This window comes from Astatotilapia calliptera, chromosome 7 (assembly GCF_900246225.1).
Source record: "Astatotilapia calliptera chromosome 7, fAstCal1.2, whole genome shotgun sequence".
NCBI classification, from domain to species: domain Eukaryota; kingdom Metazoa; phylum Chordata; class Actinopteri; order Cichliformes; family Cichlidae; genus Astatotilapia; species Astatotilapia calliptera.
Window position 1 is genome coordinate 16,420,904 of NC_039308.1, and position 20,674 is coordinate 16,441,577.

Genomic DNA, 20,674 nt, shown 5'->3' on the forward strand with positions numbered 1-20,674 from the left:
GTGACAGAAACCAAAACATGCGAAGGACTGAGCAGAGACATGATTAAAAGAAGCGTGCAATTCATCTGTGACTCAGAAAAAGGTGAAACATAATTGTATTTTAATCACATAGTTCATATAATACTGCAGATAGATGTTTGCTATTAGCCGTTTACTGTTAGCTTGCCCATTCCGCAGCTGGTCCGTCACATTATTGTCTCCTCAAAATCCCCATTTTTTGTGAGCAATGTTTTTTCTCCTTCCGTTGTGTTTTATTTAACTTCCGTTGTGTTTTGTGTGCTTTAACACTATGTTTGCATGTACTGGTGTTTTTTGAAGTTACTATGCATTGGGCCCTTTCAGGCCCACATGTTGCCTATATTGACATTAATATGTAAAGTTAAATAAATCAGTTTAACTGAAATAAGACACAGAACAGTGGAACATCATAGTTATACAAGTTTAGATTCTGTGGTGTTAGAAAAGTGTTAGATAATTATTTAGCTGGTGTGAACTATTATTTTAATAACTCTAATAGGTGTCTATGTACTGTTACTAGTCAAAGTCAAAAATTTATAATAATAATAATAATAATAATAATAATGATTGCATTTATATAGCGCTTTTCGGGACCCTCAAAGCGCTTTACAATTCCACTATTCATTCACTCTCACATTCACACACTGGTGGAGGCCCTGGGGCAGACTGACAGAAGCGAGGCTGCCATATCACGCCATCAGCCCCTCTGGCCATCACCAGTAGGCGGCAGGTGAAGTGTCTTGCCCAAGGACACAACGATCGAGACTGTCGTTGGGTCCGGCAACCTTGGAACCAGCAACCTTCCGGTTACAAGACAAACTGCCAACTCTTTGAGCCACGATCGCCATTTGGTTGAAGAGTGAAAGCTGAAAAGATCTGGCTGAAAAGTGCTCTGTGTGTCCACAAGGTGGGGGTAAATATTTATGTAGCTTTACTAAAATGACCAGTTTGTTTTTTAATCTCACACAGGAGAGCCTGCACTTCTAAAACAAAAGAAAGTTTGGTCCAAAGTAAACTGATCTCCCTTAACAGCGAACAGCAGCAAAAACAGAGCTTTTGTCAGAGTTTTCCTCCAATCCAGAAGTTTAAAAAAAAAAAAAAAACAGCATGCATGGGAAACGAAAAATATTTTACTTCACACTGATCTTATTCAGAATCAGAATACCTTATTGATCACTAGGGGAAATTATGTATTACAGTGAGAAGTGTAGGTAGGAGGTCAGGAACCACATTTCCTTTTACCCTCGAGGGCTGGGGGGGGGGCACGTTGAGACTATGACAACACTGACGCATGCAAGGATACAGACACACCCCTGTCACTGGCATGCCAGCTTTATGTTTCAACCAGATTACACATATTGTTAATGCTCTGTTATTAAAAGCCAAGGATTTTCCCCGTCCTCCCACCTTGTCAGTCATTTTGTTTAAATCACAAAAACACCTGAGCTCCTGTAAGTTCGAGCTTAGTCATGATCACTGGGTTGGAGAAAAAAAAAAAAAAAAAAAAATCCACTGGAAACGAAATTACATCATCCGAGAATTGGGCAAAAAGTTTCACGCCAGAGTGAGAAAAGCCAAATCAAGCGTAATCACTGATGGAAAAACATTTTATGTTGGCGCACAAACTTTCATTTTCCTCAGTGTGGAAGCATGACTGGGCACCTTCTGTAAATATTTCTATATGGCCTTCCAGCACCTCCCTCCTGGCCTCAGGGTGAAAATAAAAAGAAAGGGAAAATGAGCACAGCATAGCAGAAGGTCTTACATAACAATCAAAGGAATGCTGGAACTCTGCCGGTGCCTTTTGGATCATCTCACTCTCGCACATAAAGTGGGGCCCCCTATCCCCAGAACATACCAATTCTGCAGCACAAGGCTATCTAAAAGAACAACTCATTTAGCACAAAGTGAAGGTAGAGGCTGGGTGTGCTTAGATGTGCATAGTTTTTATTGTCTACAAGTTTTCCTTTCAAAAACATTAAATTGAATAAATTACAAAACTCACCAAGTGCCTTCACAGATACATTTACACACAATTATACGCTAGAAAATTCCTCAGAAGGTTGTTGCGAGGCGTGTACTCTGAACCCGTTTCTCACACACAAAGAGCATCAAGTGTATTTAAACTTTCAGCATATCAATCATCATACCAGGATCCATCATGCTGTTGTTGAACAGACACAGGAACATGCATCCATCCACAAAGAAACAAAAGCATGGGGTGGCATGACAATACATGAATAGTGGTCTATGGTTTGTGTAAACACAAAAGATCAGTGGCCAAAGTGGAGCGCAGAGGTGGAAAATTATCCCAGGTTGTTTGAGTTCAATCTCTGCAGCCTGTTCTAAATTTCAGCATTTCCTGGCTTTAAAAAAAAAAAGAAAAGAAAAGAAAAGAAAAGAAAAAGGGAGCAACAACCTCGATTGCATCTACTGCATGTGATGTCAGCTTCAGATATCTTTATAAGACACTGTTATATTTCAAACTTTGCCAAAAAGAAGAAAAAAAATACTGATAATCAATCTCAAAACCCAGCACTGGTGTTATCAGAGACCTTGTATTGCACTTCCACTTGTCTTTACAGGAAGTGCAACAGGAATCCTTCTCCCACTACTTTCTGACACAGGTCACACATAATGAGCCGTCTTGAGTCTCAGATCACAGCTGTTAGTTCAGTCCCTTGTTCCTGGATTTATTTTGTTTTTGATTTATTAGTGTTTTTAGGCATATGATTTGACTGCCATCAGGATCTGTACGGCCATGGACACACAGGGAATCTGAGCTAAGGTGTAGGCCACGGACCGGGTCGGTGCTTGCAGGGCCAGCAGGTAGGCAACGCTGTGCAGCACACGGCAGATGAAGAAGACGAGGAAGTGAAGCCGTGCCACCCACAGTGAAGGTCCGGTCATGGAGTAGATGGCGCCCAAGAAGAGAAAAGGGAGGATGTTCTCCATGTCATTAATATGAGCTCTGAAAAGAAAGACAGAAGTCAGCACACGGAGGCTGACACACAACTGTTTTCCACAGTTGTGTGACTCAGCTACCTATGATGCAGTAAAGTGACTACATCGCATGAGTGACTATGATACGGGGTAATGATTTCCTGTGATATTCCTGGAAGATTTATATTCAGGGTGACTAAAATAATATGCATTTAACCCACACTAGCACTATCTCAAGCCAAAGCAAGGGCTCTGCAACCTTCTCTAATCACCTCTTTCCTGTTTCCCCTCCACCCACTTGAAGCAGCTTTTTAAACAATATTGTTCTAGGACACTCGCCATCATAATCCCCTTTTGCCCAGAAAACAAACAAAAAAGGGCACATAAAAGACATGATTAAGGTTGGACATGGAATACGTCGTGCTGCAGCCATTTTTATTAGTTATTAATGGAAATTTTAAATGTGTTTCCCCCTGGTGCAGAGTTGATTCCCACCACAAGCTCTCAGGAGAAAAAAAAAAAAAAAGAAAAAAAAACATTTCAGGACAGACAGAGGGGAAAGTTTACTAGTAAGAAAAACATCTGCTCTCCCCTGTCTCAGATCATATTCTGACAAGTTTAAACAAATCTGTCGCACACAGTGCTACAAGCTACTGAAACATCAGTGGAGGAGTAGCCCACAAGAAAAGAGAACAAATCCGCTGGAAATAAATCTACACTTTATCGGGTTTGCGACAGATATCTGCGCGGGAGAAAACTTGCGGCACGTCATTCATGTTCTGTAGAAAAATTTTCATTTTATGATGCAAGGGTATTTTACTCGAGTACTTCAATGCTGTGCGCATTTGAAATCTACCTGAGTGAACCAGTTTTCATGCAGTGTACTGAATTCCTTTTTAAATCAAAAAGTAAAAGCTATGCAATGGGAATGCATAGTATAACTAATACTTGCCATAAGCAGCAAATACAAGGGAGTTTATTTGTTGTTGTTGTTGTTTGGATTTTAAATCCAATCCAAAACTTTCTCTTTTTTTCCCCTTTCCTTTCCTTTTTTTTTTTTTTTTTAAATCATCCTCCTGCGACCCTCCATCCCCCTAAACACAAGCAGTCTAGTCTTACAAAAAATACCCCGTCTGCACGCTCACCTCCGGCATCTTTCCACATATGGATCTTCTCTGTGATACTGTAAACCTCCGTGTCTCAGCGCGTCCTCGGGGTTGGCAAAAGCCTTTCAGGGAAGAAGCGAAAAAACAAACAATAAAAAAAAAAAAAAAGCTTTCCACCAGAGAACAAACAGGAAGAAGAGAAACTTACACAGCATTTAACTTCAAGCTGCATATACAGGAGCTCACTCACCTTTTTACGCAGTCTTATTTGTCCCGTTATGACCGCTATTACGTACATCTTTAACACCAGCAGCACGCCGTAGAAAACAAAGCAGGAGAAAACAGAGTTTCTTAACATGACTGCTGTAATCCACGCAGAGTTGCAGCGAGAGCAGGGGAGGAAAAAGCACTTAAAGGAGGACTCAGATTGCAGCGTGCTGCTGAAATAAAAGGGAGAGTGAGAATGAGGGCAGGCCGTTTTGTAGCACTGCCTCCACCCACTCACGGTAATGATGAAAGCACTCTCATTCATGCACAACTTCTGTGAATTCCAGAATTGCTTCCTGGAGGCTACACTTAACATGTTCAGATGGTGGAGGTACGTTTTGTTCTTCTGCTTGGAAACAGGTAGCACATTTAATCATTCAAATTGAGCCTGATAGTTTTCTCCTTCCGTTATCTTGGAGGATAAATACCAAAATTTGACATGTTCACGTATGATTTTTACCTTTTCCCCCCAGAATTTAGAGCAGGTTTGCAACTATTTAGAGGGTCAGGTTTGATCCCCAGCTCCTTGCAGTCTGTATGTTGAAGTGTCCTTGGGCAAGACACCCAACCCTAAGTCCCTCCTGATGTATGTGCATGAATGTGTCAGAGTCTAAAAACTGTGTTTGTGATAGCAGGTTGCAGTGTGATGATGGGAAAAAAAAAATCCAACTTATTCATTCTCACAGAAGATTAGACGTGTGGCCCAACTTGGGGTATGAGTACGAGTTAGCCAATATAACGAGAAGCCTCGCAGCACTGTGGTTCAGTTCATCTTCATTTTATTCATATAACACCAAACCACAGCAAAAGTTGCCTTGTAGGATAAAGACCCTATAATAATGAGAGAAAACCCCAACAATCACATGACCCACAATATGAGCAAGCACTTGGTGACAGTGGGAAGGAAAAAACCTTTTTAACAGGAAGAAACCTCCAGCAGAACGAGGCTCAGGGAGGGGCGGCTATCTGTCGCAACTGGTTGGAGTTGATAGGAGTAGAGACTGTGGTGCAAACGTTGCTTTGCAGCAAGAAGGTTTTAATCCTGAACTTGTTCAAAGACCTGCTTTTCAGGTTAAATTGTGTTTCTATAGCAGCTGTGGAGGTAAATATGCCGGCCGTCCACGGTATATCTGATATCTCACCCAGTGTGTGGGATAGGCTGCCATGAACTCGGTGCGGGCATGAGGCAGCTGAATCAAGGGTAAAGGAAATTTTACGTGTCAAATACATGAATGTTTTTGAAACAGTAACTCTATTGCCATTGGTGAATGTCTGAACCTAGCTGTATACGTCACAGTGCTGTCAAAGGCTTAAAATGGAATTCCACAAAACTGTGCAACTAGAATTACCTTAACATCATTAGACGGAACACTGACGAAGTTTTTCGATTAAGAAATTTGACCCACTTTTAGTCAGAGTTAATGCTCTGTAATTTATCCAGTGGATGAAATTCTGCAGCTGTTTCTTAGATGAAAACAATGGTCAGATTTTGAAATTTCCTGTGGCTATTTTCTTTTTAAACATTGGCTGGACATACCGTTTTTGCCACTTGTAGGGGAGACCGGGGATAGTTGTAACATTTTTGACATTTCTGTCTGTAAATTGGAGCTCTTTTAAGGTAGTGGATTCAAAATGTAATGCAAAGTATTTACATGTCTCTGCTATTAAATAGTGCAGCTATTTTCTCTGCAGCACAGTTACCCATTGCATGGTATGGTCTCAAACACAAAGAGTGAAATGTTACAATTAACCCCATAGTCTGGGTTAGTTGTAACATATCCTGGGGTAAAATGTAACACAATGAAATAAGGGTACTAACAAAATATTAACATGTAATCTTTGTTTATTCAACACATGAATGCACTTACATCCATTTATGTAGCTGTGTGTGTGTGTGACAGAATGCAGAAATCTAGCTTTTGAACATATTCCAACCCCCCAAAAAAGACAAATTATGGAATTTTCTGCAACTGAATATTTCATTAATTTTGGTTGGTCTTCCTTGAGTTTGGCCTCATTGGCTCAGTGGGCATTATAACTTACAACTCTTGCACCAATTTTGAACATAACAATGAAGCTGAAAAAATGTAGTTGTTCACCAGCATCGCAATTCCATTACTTTTTATCATACCTTGGTGTGGTTTGCAAAGTGCTTCAGAAAGATGAGGAAATCTGTTTCTTGCACTCATCCTGATTTATTTCCACTACCAGTACTTCCTACTGGTCCATCTCTGACACAGAGGTCTGCATAATGTATGTGTGGGAACACAAACAGTGGAGGAATTGTGTTGCCAATGGCATTAACCACATATACAAATGCGACCAGTGAACCTCTCTCTGCTGATGTTGTTGCCCCAACTTGTTTAATATAAGTTAAAGTAATAGTGTGGTAAGTTGTAACATCTGCATTATTGTTACAACTAACCCAGACTGTTGCTGTTACAACTGACCCAGACTCCTATAGCCATGAACTAGCTAACATTACAGCCAACGGCTAAAACATTAGCACTAAAGACCTACACAGAATATATCCCCATAGACATACAAATAACATAATTTAAGTTTGATGACTTTAACTGCAAAGCAGATAATGCTATTAGAAATTGAAATAAAGTAGAAAAACGTACTTTTTGGCATACAAATTACTTTTTTTGGTGTTAAATTGTCTGTTTTTGACAAAATGTGCTGATTTTTCACATGTGATAGCAGAACTGAATTGGGCATGCACAGGATGAGTCACATCATTTGAAACTTAGCCCTGATTGGAGAAATTTGAAGTGTTACAACTGACCCACGTTACAACTATCCCCGGTCTCCCCTATTAACTTTTGAAAGATTGTTTCAGATATCTGCTGCACTTGATTCTAATTTGCATGATTCATGTGTTGCCTCACTCTTTTCTACCCGCCCTTAAACTTTGAAAAATTACTTGTTACTTACGTTGAGACAGTTTGTCCTTGTGGTCTGAGAGCTTTGCAGGGAGAATGGGAGGATTTGATTGGTGCACCGGCTTGATTTCCCTCAGGTGTGGATAACGACTGGGTGGATCTCTGCTGAAGCGTGTCACGTTTCCTCCTTTTATGTTCACTGCCAAAACAACATGTACTGAATTAATCAAAAGTTGTTATTATTCAGCAAAATGTTGAGTTTTAGATTACTTGATCCTCTTATATTGTATTATTAGTTTTCTTGAATAGAAGCCAGTATCTGAAGAAGAATAAACCCTAAACTAATGTGTAAACACAAGTGATGAAATAATATTTTTTTTAGTTGCAGTGTTCCCATAACAACCATGCTTTAAGCTAAATAAGTAGGCTAATGTAGACAGTCTTACCTCCTAATCACTCTTTTGTTGTTGCTGTTTTTCATTTTCTGCTAGATCCTAGCACCCACAAAAAAAACCATGCCCACTACTGATCACTGTTGTATTTACACAGCCTGCCCTCCCAGACCCACGCACTTTAAAATGCTCTGCATACTGAAACGCTAAGAAACAACGCCTAACAACAAACAGAACTGAGTTTTTCTAACAAAAGCAGTGTGGAGTCAGAAAGAGGCAGAGGTTTTTTGTTGTTGTTTTATTTTAGTGTAATGAGTGAATAACTAAACCTCTGGGCCAAATCTTCTTCTCTGAGAATCAATCAAAAGACCACAATGAGAGGGATGGAAAACTGTCATAAAATGGGACTAAATGCCTAAAAAATGGATATAAAATGACCTCAAAGGGTCGCTAAACAACGGCAAAACAAAACAAAAAAAATTAACCAAAAAGCAACACAAAAACTACTGAAATGATCAAAACACACGACACACCGATATTAGCTTCATGGGAACCATTTACAGGAGTTTGTCCAATATTTTTTGCCCTGTTTTCTTCTAATTCAATTCAGTTTTATTTATAAAGCACCAAATCACAACGAGCACTTAGGTGACAATAGGAAGGAAAAACTCCCTTTTTAACAGGAAGAAACTTCCGGCAGAACCAGGCTCAGGGAGGGGCGACCATCTGTGTTGACAGTGTGTGTTGAGACTGTCATTTTTAGCATCTACATGAATGTTAAAATTTTCCACAATAATTATTTATTTTCTGAGCTGAGCACTAAATTAGATAAAAAGTCTGAGAAATCAGACAAACTCTGTGTAAGTCCCAGGTGGACGATAGATAATAACAAATAAGACTGGTTTTTGTGTTTTCTAGCTAGGGTGGACAAGACTAAGCATCAGGCTTTCAAATGAGTTATGTCTGTCTTGGTCTTTGGTTGATTAATAGCCTGGTGTGGAAAATTGCTGCCACACCACGTCCTCAGCCTATGCTTTGAGGATTCTGATAGTTATTATGATTTGGGGGTGTTGATTCATTTAAGCTAACATAATCATCCTGCTGTGAGCAGGTTTCTATAAGGCAGAGTAAATCGATTTGTTGATCAAGTTATTAACTCATGTACTAACACAGCGGTCCCCAACCTTTTTTGCATCACGGACGGTTTAATGTCAGACAATATTTTCATGTCTTTAAGGTGTCGCGGATAAATACAACAACATAAAATGATACGACCAAGACAAAAACTGTATTGGTACTTAGTGAATTTGCGTTTATTGTTATATTTACAGTGTAACTTAATTAGCAGCGTCCTCCTTAAATGCGCCAACAACATTGAGAGTAACGTCCTCCTCTCTGCCCCTTAATGCTCTCCGGTCGCTATGGTAACGCGTAAATATTTCTTTCAAAATAAGACACACAACTACAACACGGGAAAAGACCCAGGGAAAATGAGTTAACGATAAAAACCCTGAAAACCATAAATTTCACACCCGAACCTCAACTCTCACGGCCCCGTACCAAACGGCCCGGGTGTTGGGGGCCGCTGTAGGCTACTAACAGAGACTTGAATGAGAGACCTAATGTTTAATAATCCACATTGCACTGTTTTACTCTGTGGTGGAGATGTGGATACTGTATTGTTCTTTCTTTGTGATTTTGTTTTTTATGTTTAAATCGTTTTTTGCTGGTTTTTAGTTTGTTTTTTGTCTGTTTTGCAGCTGACACAGGGGGGTGGAGATTTGGGGGCATAATAGGTCCACTGTTTATAAAGATTTATTGAGATATTTAAACTTGTTAGCATTCATCTATCACACAATAAATGCAATTAATTTTTTCCGATATATCCAACACCAACAGCTTTATATTTAAAACTGTCCCTGCCTGTCCTCACCCCCACCAATTACTTTTTTCACTCAATTATGGATGGCTCTGGTTCAACTCTTTTGAAAGAGTGTACTCCACAGAATGATCTGAAACTGAGTCATGTTATGTGACTCCTTCAAAAAAAAAAAAAAAAAACATGCTATGAACTTTTTAAAGATAATTACTTCCTGTAGGACTGCTAGCAAAATACGCCATCAGAGGTTACAACAGAACATTTCTGATGCAATCCAGCTGTGCCCTCTGTTCGTAGCCTAATTGCTCAACACCATGATTAGTCATCATTTTACATAGACAAGTTTTGTTTTTTTTTTGTTTTTTAATGAATTAATACTGCACTTAAGTGTGTTTGGAGCTACTTTTACTGTTTTACTTTGTTCTCTAATACTTTATAATTAAATATTGCATGCTTAGGGAGTTACTTTTTTAAATAACTGTATCTTTTCATACTGTGTCTCTATGGATGTTAGACAAGAGCTCTATATAAGTACCATTTACTATATCTATACATCAAGGAAGCAGATTGTCTGAATCTGCGTGACATGGTGCGTTATCTCTCTGTAAGCAGTCATCAGGAGATCGGTACGCTCAGTCACTTGAACCGCTGCTACAAGACTATATGGATCCATGTCTTCATGCCACACCAAATTCTGAACGTTGCAGAAGAAATGGAGACCCATCACGCCAAGCAATGTTTTTCCCAGTCTTTTATTTTCCTACGTTTGTGAGGCTGTGTGAGCTCTAGGCTCAGTTTGCTGCTGTTAGCTGACAGGAGCGGTGTGCTCGTCTGCTGCTACAGAATTCTCTCTTTTTCAGATGATTCTCTGTAAACCCAAGAGATGGTGGGACAGGAAAATCCCAGTAAATCACCTGTTTCTGAAATACTCAGAGCCAGCCCTTCTGGGTTCACCAGCCATTCAATGTCACTTTGATCATTCCCCTTCTCACCCATTCTGACATCTTGACCACGTTGTCATATTTGAATACATTGAGTTGCTATTATATTATCTCTGGTGCTCTAATAAGTAAACACTAACTTAATGTTAAAGGAGTCTTAGTCTAAAACCTGTATTAATTACTAAAAACATGTAAAATCTTCATTTGCTTTTAAGATTTTAGACAAATGTTTGGACATCATATTTTTCCTTTTGTCTGAGAGTATAGATTTGAAAGAAAACAGGAAGCATCACCACATTTACTGTAAATACACATTTTCTGTGCACGAATCCACGTTTATTTACATGTTTGGATTATAACACTTCTTGGATGAGGGTCAGCCGCCTGTTCCTTGTGTCTGCCAGTCCAGCGTGATTGAGCTGCCTGAGCTGGTGTCGTCGCAGCAGTCCTCGGCATCAGAGAAGGACGACATGTAGTGGAGGCCCGTCACTCTATGGTAGTCTCCCTGGAGCATCTGCGGATAGGCGGTGAGCTCCATAGCCCTGCGGCCAGTCCTGCTCACCCTCACAGTCCACATGTCAACCAGATGCATACACATGGCACAGCCCATGGTGTTTCCAAACAGTGGAGGGGACAGATTACACAGATATGCACAGTGACTCTATACAAGAACGCAGGTCTCAGGGTAAATAGTGACTTACTCACCAACACACTTGGCAGGTGCAGACAGGACCTAAGACGTATCAACATCAATCATTTCCATGCCTTGTCTTGGTTCCCGTGTTTTTTCTGCCTTCAAAGTGCACGGTGTATTTTTTTTGTTCAGGTTTTGGCATAAAAATATAAATACTATCATCATCATAAATTATGCAGGTAAAATGCAAAATGAATTTGCAGTGTTAAATACATTTGAATAGTTATTCTATGTCATGTTTCTGAAGAGGAGCTCTCGAGTATCGAATTTCTGCTAATGAGTGTAAAACACCATCAGCGTCACTGTAAACCCCTATGCTTGTTTCCCAAGAATGTGAATCAGTATTTTCTTCTATAAAAGGCAGTGAAAAAAAATAGATAAGTGGCAAAAAGGGTGGTTCGCCAAAAAATGACGTAAAACCAAAAGTGAAGCTACTTGTCAAGCTGCATGCACCGCACAGATACACAACAGATTCACATGCAACCCTGCCTGCAAGGCTCGAAAGGCTTAACCACGAAGCAAAAAGCCAGAATCATAATTGGTGTTCTCCATCTCATACAGCTGCCAGACACGGCATGTAAATATTTACTGCAGTTGCTTTTGGAAAGGGGGAAAAAAAGAAGAGTTCACAGAGAGAAGTCAGACACAGAGATGAGTCAGTGAGCTTCTTTCTCTCCAGCAAATCGCACTCATTTCAGAAGAAACAGTTCATCTGGTGACGTGCTCTTCGAACTGGTGGCACTTTGATTTGGCCACAGGGCGTCTTCACACTGATGATTTGATAAATGAAAGCCTTCCTGTGTGATGCCTTTTAACTTGATTAAGCAGAGCTGTCACTGCAGATCTGAAAAATGTGTGAAGAGAGAAATGGATGAGAGGTTAGCGAGCGGCAGATAAAAATATAATTTTAAGTTTAGGGGCAAAATATTCTTTTTTTTGTACACCACTCAATCAGCAATGAAATAATTTCTGTGAGACTAAGATAAATACAAAAGTAGACAAATATGAAATGGAAAAAGGAAAATCAAGACAAAAACTAACAGATAAAAAAAGGAGATGTGACTCAGTTTCTGGTTTATATTTATGTTACAAGTACAGCCTCTTTCAGTTGTAATGTTTTATATCCCATATAAATAAAAATCCAGTAATCTGGTCCTTAGCAGGCTCTTTAAAAGCAACCTCTGATGAACAAGAACAGATGACATATTACACCACCTTATTATTTACGTAACAAAAACTAAACCAAGTGGCAGAAGCAGTGTATAAAAATGGCCTACACCCTGACTGCTTCCATGGGGATCAAGTGGACAGGTAACAGCCAGAAGCTGATAATCAAATGAAGTTTGATAAACTGAAGATCTGGCAGTTTGCTGGTCCCAATCATTCAGATGTGTGTTAACACAGCACAAGGGAGGAAAGATATTAGCCATGATCTTGGAGAAGCATCTGTGTCTCCCCATTAATCTGGGAAGGCTTAAAAGACTATTTCTAAACACTTTAAGGTCTATCATCTACAGTTAGAAAGATTATTCACACGTGGAAAACATTTAAGACAGCTGCCAATCTTCCCTGGAGTGTTCAGAACATGCAATGCTCAGAGAAACTTCAAATTAAGTAAAAAAAAACAAACAAACCAACAGCTACATCTCTGACTTTACAGGGCTTGGTTAGCATTTTAAATGTTAAAGTTTATGACTATATTAATAGAAAAAGACTGATGGGTCATTATGGGTCAAGTTTGTAAAGCTTCATCTGAATAAACCACAAGACTTCTGGAACAATGTCCACTGGAGGTGTTTGGCTGTAATGCACAGCTCCACGCTTAATGAAAATCAAACACAGCATATCAGGACACCCCAAGTGTCAAGCACGGTGGTGGAGGCGTGATGATTTCGCCTTGTTTTGCAGCCACTGAGTCGCTCATCAACTCCTCTATGTACCAAATTATTCTAGAGTCAAATGTGAAGCCATCTGTCTGACAGCTAAAGCTTCGATCAACAGAACAACAGCATAATGACTGCAAACACAGCAGCAAATCTACAACATGGCTGAAAAAGAAAGACTCTAAGTCATGCAGTGGTTCAGTCAAAGTCCAGACCTCAACTTGACTGAAACGCTGTGGTGGCACCTTAAGAGAACTGTGCATGAACAAATACCCACAAACCCCAATGAACTGCAGCAACACTGTAGAGTGTTTAAAGTTATATTTGAGGAATTGTAGAACCTGATGAAGCCCAAATTATTTTTTTTATGTCCTGATATGTAAAAATCTTAGAAATGTAAGAGGCTGTATTTTTGTTTTTACATAACTGTATGTCTGAAAAACAAATATACACCTACAGGGGTGCTGTGAGGACAGCAGAAATGGGGTAACCGCTCAAGTGTTCGTAATCTGAATTAAAAATACATGCATGAACCAGGCAGGATCCAGGTTTTTTCCTTATAGCTATGGGAAAAAAACACAGGGCACTCCTACAAGAGTGATTCTGGCTAATTACATTACATTGCTGCTTTCATATAATGAAAAACATGTTGTTTCTGTGCACTCTATAAAATAACAACACAATTTACAACCAAAAATAAACTAAATCTGTGCAGCTGACCCAGGCTGTTCGTGATATGAATGTCGACATTCATATTTCCCTGCTCGAGTGAAATTTTCTTCTGTACCAGACCACCCGAATCTACTGTCAAAGCTCCATCAGCAGAATCTGGGTGGTGCACAGAGAGCCATTAGCTCCAAGGGTGAAAAAAAAATGCCTGTTATGATGAGGACAAGTGGTCTGCTGCTACATGCCACACCCATCCCATCCCAGTGAATGGACACAGCAGGGGCCACCCTCTTTAAAGCCAGGCTTTAAGACTCCTCTGCTGTCCTCATTTGTCACTGTACTGATACTGGTTTATATTCAACTGCTCCTACGGGACACTTAATTATTCATCAATACATGTGGTGTTTCAAGAAATGCATCCCAGCTTCAATTTAACCTTCACATCCGTAATGATGTCAAAGCTCTGTGTGTATTCATGTTCAGACACACGCGTAGTGCAGGAATCATGCCAGTGTTGTGTTCCTGTGATGAGGATGGATGCTGCACATGCTGCTCTGTGTGTTTGTATAGCTATATGTGCTCAAGGCAACCCCCTAAAACACATTTTGGCTCTTACCTGAATACGGTGTGTCGGTTCTCCCATCTGCATGAATCAGTATGTGCGTGATATCCTTGGAGCAGCCCGGCGTGTTTCCCTCTTGCTCCGTCTCTGTCTGGGCTTGGAGTCGGCAGAGCTCAGTATATGTACGGGACTTGAGATGACATCACACCTCCGTACTTAAGAGCAGCTCTCTTCCTAAAATTAAAACGGGCGATTCTTTCGTCTCTCTCTCATGCTTATATTTTTTTGGCATACAGCAGAAGGTAAAAACAACAAAAATAATAAAGTCTATGCATCATTTTTCTGTGGCATTTGCAATAGTTTTAGCACATTAAAATATACTGATGTAAAAAAATCTCATGCAATTTGGGTCTTGAATTACTTTGTTAGCTTTTTCCACAATTAAGGCAACCATTTCTTTTGTAATTTATATTTGCAAAGTAAGTACAGCTTTTGGGTTTTTTTTTAGTCAAACACTAGAGTGGCCCTCCAGTGAGATGACAGTGCCAGCAGTGGCCCCCAGCTCATTTGAGTTTGATCCCATAAAGATCATGCCAAGAGTGTCTAAATGAATAAAGTAAATAATTATTTAACTTGTTTAAAATTGGATGTAATCTATTAAAGGCATAATTAAATTAAGATTTAGTAAAATTATGTGTTTATTTAAAAATATTTGGTGCTGTCAGCGTTAATCTCGTTAAAATTATGTTAACGCCATAACCGCATTAGCGCGGCACATCTCTGTTAGCGAGTTAGTGCGGATCGCCCCATGTGTGGGGCTGCACGGCGTCAATGTGTTAGCGCCGTGCAGCCCCACGCACGGGGCGATCCGCGCCAACTTGCTAACAGAGATGTGCCACGTTAACGCCATAACTGCATTAATGCGGTGAGGTGAATCATCCAATAATTTAAACTGCATGGAGTCTCATTGCAGTGCTGTCAGTATACTTTGAACTAAATCATTTGTTTGTCCATGTTCAATTGTGTTATACGTATTTGAAAAAAATAATCAAACATATTTTCAATTAAAATTAACATAGGGAGGGAAGAAAATGAGAATATTTTACCGAGAACAGAAACATCTGATCTAGCACACTGAGGGTATCTGCATGGATACCCTGAAGAGCGCTGTCAAGCCTGCTCCAGAAATTATCAAATTATCTGTCTTCTAGATGGCAGCTGTTTGTTAAAAGTTTACTAGAATTTTTTATTTTTTTTTAATCTGATCTGTGTGAACAGTCTTCATCAAATTTAATATACTGGTGTACAGTTCTTTACCACCTTCTTCCCAATCAGTCTAGCATTTTTGGGCTCTCAAAATAATTTTACATTCATGTGCCTTCTATAGCTGAGTTCTTGCCTTTAAAATTGCACATACATTTTAAAAGAACACAAGTAATACAGTCAATTATGTGTTATTTCTATTAGAGCTATTAATCATAAGCATGAAAAGGTAGTGAAGTGCACAGTGAAGCCAAGCTCTAGTTATCAAATATGCTGCTATCAACGTGTGGGCTGCGTCCTGCCATCCTCAGAAGTCTGGAGTCTTCAACTTGCCAGGCAGGAAGTATTTGTACACAAATACAAACTCTGTGTACTTGGAACTGAGAAACAACTAGAAACACTGGGGAAAATGTGTATTAAAAAAAAAGAAAAAAGAAAATGCAATGGCTTGGACCACCCTGGAGTTAGCCCCGCCCCCTGACTTTGAAGGGTGAGGTTTAGATTAGATTAAATAGATTTATGATGCACTACAACACAGAAACCATTAAATAATTTAATGTTTTGATATTTTAATCTAATAATGACACATTTAAGTAATTATTTTGGCACAATCCCAAGTGGCTACATTTGAAATCCATCACTGGTTCATCCCTTAAAAAGCATGGAAACTTCACTGCTCATCATTCAATGCATTTTTTGCATAAACCTCTGTTTAGCAAGCATAAATCTTTACAAAGCAAAAGATTTGGAAAATTCGCTTCCTTATAGTAAGAAGGTCTGACAGCTAGGATGGATGGATGGACGATAAGAAGGTTGATGCCACTCCAAGCTTGATCTGATTAGGTTAGCTTAGCATTAATACTTAAAGCAGCAGAAAGAGCCGTGCTTTGTCAATGAGCAAATTAGGTTTTAATGTCCATTTTTGTACAAATTTAAAATGTAGATAATGTGATTATTAGAGGGTATGTGCTGGTAGGGAGGGAACACACTCATGCAAGCACATCCAAACATTTAACATGTGATGTACCTTTAACAGAACCATGAAAACGACTTCCTCATTCGACTGTCCTTCTGAATAAGGAAGTTGAAAATTAGGTCCTTGTTGGTCCTTGACCCTACTAAAAGGTGCCATGATGAAGAGATAATGAGTGTTATTCACTTCACCTGTCATTGGTCATAATGTTATGCCTTATCGGTGTAGCCTGCTTCACAGTAATGCAAAAGTCTTGAACCACCCTCATTTCTTTATATTTTGCCTCAAGGAGCCAGACGTGGGGGGGGGGGGGGGGGGGGGAACGACGACACTGGCTGCTTTTTCACTCGTTTTCACTCCAATCCTTGTGTGTGAGCATTTTTACAGATTTAGAGTTTTTTTTTCTTTTGTTTCTTTATTAAGCCTGTCAATGGAAAATTGTACTTAGTAGTCAGTATAATCTTTTAATGATATAAGTTTGCATATGGTAGAATGCTGCATGTAATTATTTGTATGTAGAAGTATATAGTTGGTGGCATATTGAAAGGATGTCTCATCCTAGGAGGTCTGTAACATTCTAGGGTGTTCACCCCCACATCCTAGGAGCATGAGAGTTCGTACCTTGTTTTATTGTTTTATGGTAGGATTAACGTAGCTACGTCTGTTCTAGTCTAAGTGTTTTAACTGCTGGACTTCCTCACCGTGTTATCTAGGGTGAACCATCTAGGGTGGGGGAGACTACCCTCTTTGTGACCAAGGATGTAGCTTTTGTGCTTTCATAACCCTTTGATCAGCAGGACACACACACACACACACACACACACACACAGAAGTACAAAATAAAGACCGGGGCAGTGCTCAGCGCGAGTCTCTCAGTCTGGAGACTGCCCTTGCTAGCAAGAAGTTCTGTGTGTTTCTCTTCTCTGGGTCTTTACTGAAGAAGTGTTTTAGAACATTTTCCTTAACAAAGCCATATAACACTAGCCTATGAATTCTTCAAGCATAAAAAGGCACCTAACAAACCAGCACTGTGTCTACATGTGACAGACCATTTCCAAAGAACCAACAAAGTCAATATTAAAGAGCCATTAGACAAAACCTTGGCATGGTATCTAAGCAGGGTGTGTTCTTAACTGGACAAGTGGACGACAAAAGTGGCAGGCCTAAAACCTATCTACACCACATGAACATAGTGAAATAGAAAAAAAAAATCTGGAGAACTATTGCTCAAGACCACTTGAAAAAATTACATGACAGTCTGGCTCCTTGTTAGCGAAATATAAAGAAATGAGGGGACTTTTGCACAGCTCTGTAAAAATGCTGCATCAGTTTTTTGAGGCTGATAGGAACACCCAATGTCCTGGAATCAGGCCACTGGTGTTCCTCTTGAACAATTGTCAGTGAGGTTTCAAATATTTACCAAAAAGCAGCTGAAAGCAACCATCAGTACCTTCTTGCATCACACACACACCAAAGAAAATTGGCATTTTCAAATGTAATACGAGGGAATTTTAATCATCAAACTAGTCATAAGTTATTACATCAGTTATACAGATATTAAGACATCTCATTGAATTTAGGCCAACCACTTAGGTCCCACGTTATCAAAGCAACACTACTGGCATGAGCACACGAGCCACACATTAGAGGATACAGAGAAAACAAAAGTCAATGAGATCCCGTTGTGTGTTTTAACATTTCCGATTAACTGTCCACATTTTTGAGTGAAGTGAAAACTCTGCACGTGTAGCTACGCACTGTAACACAAACAAACAAACTCACAGATGAGGATAATTAAGTAATCACCATTCACGATTTCTCTACACTGCAAAGAAAGTTTAAACAAAAATGAAACAAAAAAAAAACGCTCCAGTCTTCAGGTCAGCTGTTCAGACTGTCAGCATGTCAAGCACATCTTTGATGATAGAGCTGAGATTGCACTAAGATTTGTCTTTTATTTCATTGCACTTCCCCCCCCCCCACAAAAAAAAACATGTATCTAAACATAATACACATATCGCCAATAACACCTCTCGTGGATACAACATGGAAATGTGCTAAAAGAAAACACATTAGAAAACAATGAACAAATCAGTGGTGTAAACAAAACAATGGAAAAAAGTAATTCTGCCTATCATGTGTTAGGACGCGCCGTTCAAAGGTTCCTGTTGTTTTTCATATAAAGCTGGAGAACAAAGGAATGATTACCTCCTGAGTTCTCATCGCTTTCCTTAATATCTCTGCATGAATGAGAGCTTTCTCGATTGAGCTTCCAAACAAATAAAGCTGTTAGAGTTAATAGTACACTGCTAGACATACATGACTAATGTAAAGGTGGATGAATGTTGGGAAATTTCCCACCTTAACAAACAGTGTGTAGGGGATTGAAGGCACTGTATTCAAAAGTAGGATGACTATAGTGCAGATAGAGTTACCCCAGCTATTATTAAGGGAAAAAGCACACATCAAACACTTAATTTTTGATCGGTATTTGTCAAAGTTTTGTTTTATTCTGCTAAGATGACTCGAACACATTAAAGGGAAACCCTATTTCTACTTTCTTGTTAGAGAGTAAAAATGTCCAAGGTCTTTTTAAATATAAAAAAATTTAAATAATTGATGAATCTGTGTCTATCTGAACTACTGTCGCCTATTTCCGCAATCAAGTTTCACATTGGATGGGTGTATTGCTGACTATACAAGCACAGTGCCAAATGTGAAGTTGTTTTGGATAAGGGGCGCCTCACTTAGCTGGAAGGCAAGAATGCCACGGGAACCAAAAGGTTAAAGTAGATATGTCACAGAATGACATATTAGAAATCTGGAAAATTTAGAGCTGAACATGCACAGTAGTGAGTCCACTCAATAGCCATGGCAAGCCAAGACACCTTTCAGAGGAAGCTCATTTCCACTGCTTGTATCCACAATCTCGTTCTTTCGGTCTTCACGCCCAGCTCTAACCATAGGTGAGGACAGAAATGTAGCATGACTAGTAAATCTACAGCTTCACCTTTACACTCATTTCTTTCTTCACCACAACAGACCGGTACAGCACCTGCATCTCTTCAGACAATATGCTATTCCCATTCTCTAGATCTAAAGATACTTGAACTCCCCTATGGGAGAAACTACTTTCCAAAGTGGAAAGAGACCTGCACCCTTTTTCGGTTGGGAACTGTGGCCTCAAACTTGGAAGTGCCAAATGTCATCCCAGCTCCAAATCGTCCTAGCGCAATGTATGGCGCTTGAAAACAAAGTGTCTGGACTTCTTTAAGTTTCCTTGAAGACTTTTCACCTCTCATCCAAGAAGCTTCTTCAGTTCTAAGAGCAAATGGTGGAGAGTTCCAGATTTTAAGCCCTATTGGGAGTGTCCCCAAGAGGGTCGTGGACCCCCTGTTGATCCTCTGCCCCACACCTTTGAAAGCGGGTGTGAGGCACAATCAGTCAATGTTTCAGGTGAACCCACTGTGAGACTAAGCCCCACCCTATCAGGTGATTTACTGAGGTCAAATGGCTCAGGATGTGAGTGGTCGTTAAGGCGTCTGGGAAGGGTTCTCAAAACTGGATTATAGATGGCAGACTGTTGGTGTCTTAAACCACCGCCTCTGTTCAAAGATGGTCGTTCACAGTGGACATAGATGCTTCCTTCGCTCTTCTTTCAAACCATCTGTCTTCTCTGTCCGAAATGTGAACATTGGCATCTTCAAAAGAGAGACCTGTGTCCTTTAAATGCAGATGAATAGCTGAGTCTTGTCTTGTCGAGGTGGCTCTTCTACTCTTCACTCTTCACCAATTGCTCTTAGAACTAGAGAAGCTTCTCGGATAAGAGGTGAGATGTTTTTAAGGAAACTTAAAGAAGTCCAGACGGTTTTCTTTCCAAGCTCCTTTAACTACAATAATTTGGATGAACTGAGAACCATCCTAGCAGAAGGTCACCACCTAATGAAGTCAGAAGGACCATATGATCTACCAAGCGATAGAAGTGATCTGAGCCCACCCAGCCAGAAACAATCTACCACTTCTGTACCTGGACTCTGGTGGAGCCCTGGTTGACCATTAATTCTCCACCCCCCAAAAAAACAAACAAACATTAACTTTGATTTTATTGGAAACCTAGATATATAACTACATGTACAGAGGTGAGCCAGTTTTGGCTTTATGGTTGAATTCACTGTCAATTTGTCCTGTGCCTCTAT

General features: G+C 39.8%; 1 protein-coding gene and 1 long non-coding RNA gene across 3 annotated transcripts; both read right to left on the minus strand.

Moving 5' to 3' along the window:
* Positions 1–1,943: 1,943 nt before the first annotated feature.
* On the minus strand, positions 1,944–7,728 carry ptges (prostaglandin E synthase). 2 transcript variants are annotated; one of them, XM_026173379.1, is made up of 5 exons: positions 7,669–7,728; positions 7,275–7,421; positions 4,318–4,504; positions 4,107–4,189; positions 1,944–2,989 (listed from the first exon to the last, which is right to left on the minus strand). In XM_026173379.1, the coding sequence occupies exons 1-5, from the start codon at positions 7,701–7,703 to the stop codon at positions 2,740–2,742; spliced, it is 702 nt and encodes a 233-aa protein (XP_026029164.1). In that variant the 5' UTR covers positions 7,704–7,728; the 3' UTR covers positions 1,944–2,739. The 2 variants fall into 2 exon arrangements, with proteins under 2 accessions (XP_026029164.1, XP_026029163.1); XM_026173378.1 differs by having other exon boundaries at positions 4,318–4,507.
* Positions 7,729–10,731: 3,003 nt separating this feature from the next.
* Positions 10,732–14,467, minus strand: LOC113025536 (uncharacterized). The gene is made up of 2 exons (XR_003272811.1): positions 14,297–14,467; positions 10,732–11,972 (listed from the first exon to the last, which is right to left on the minus strand). It is a non-coding gene; the product is annotated as an uncharacterized LOC113025536 (long non-coding RNA).
* Between the last annotated feature and the right edge of the window lie 6,207 nt (positions 14,468–20,674).

Excerpts from the sequence above, each read along its gene's own strand:
- ptges (XM_026173378.1), bottom strand. The coding sequence starts at position 7,703 with ATGAAAAACAGCAACAACAAAAGAGTGATTAGGAG. Across the intron at positions 7,422-7,668 it reads AACAAAAGAGTGATTAGGAG|TGAACATAAAAGGAGGAAAC; the intron begins GTAAGACTGTCT and ends TTGTTTTGGCAG. Across the intron at positions 2,990-4,106 it reads TATGTGGAAAGATGCCGGAG|AGCTCATATTAATGACATGG; the intron begins GTGAGCGTGCAG and ends CTTTCTTTTCAG.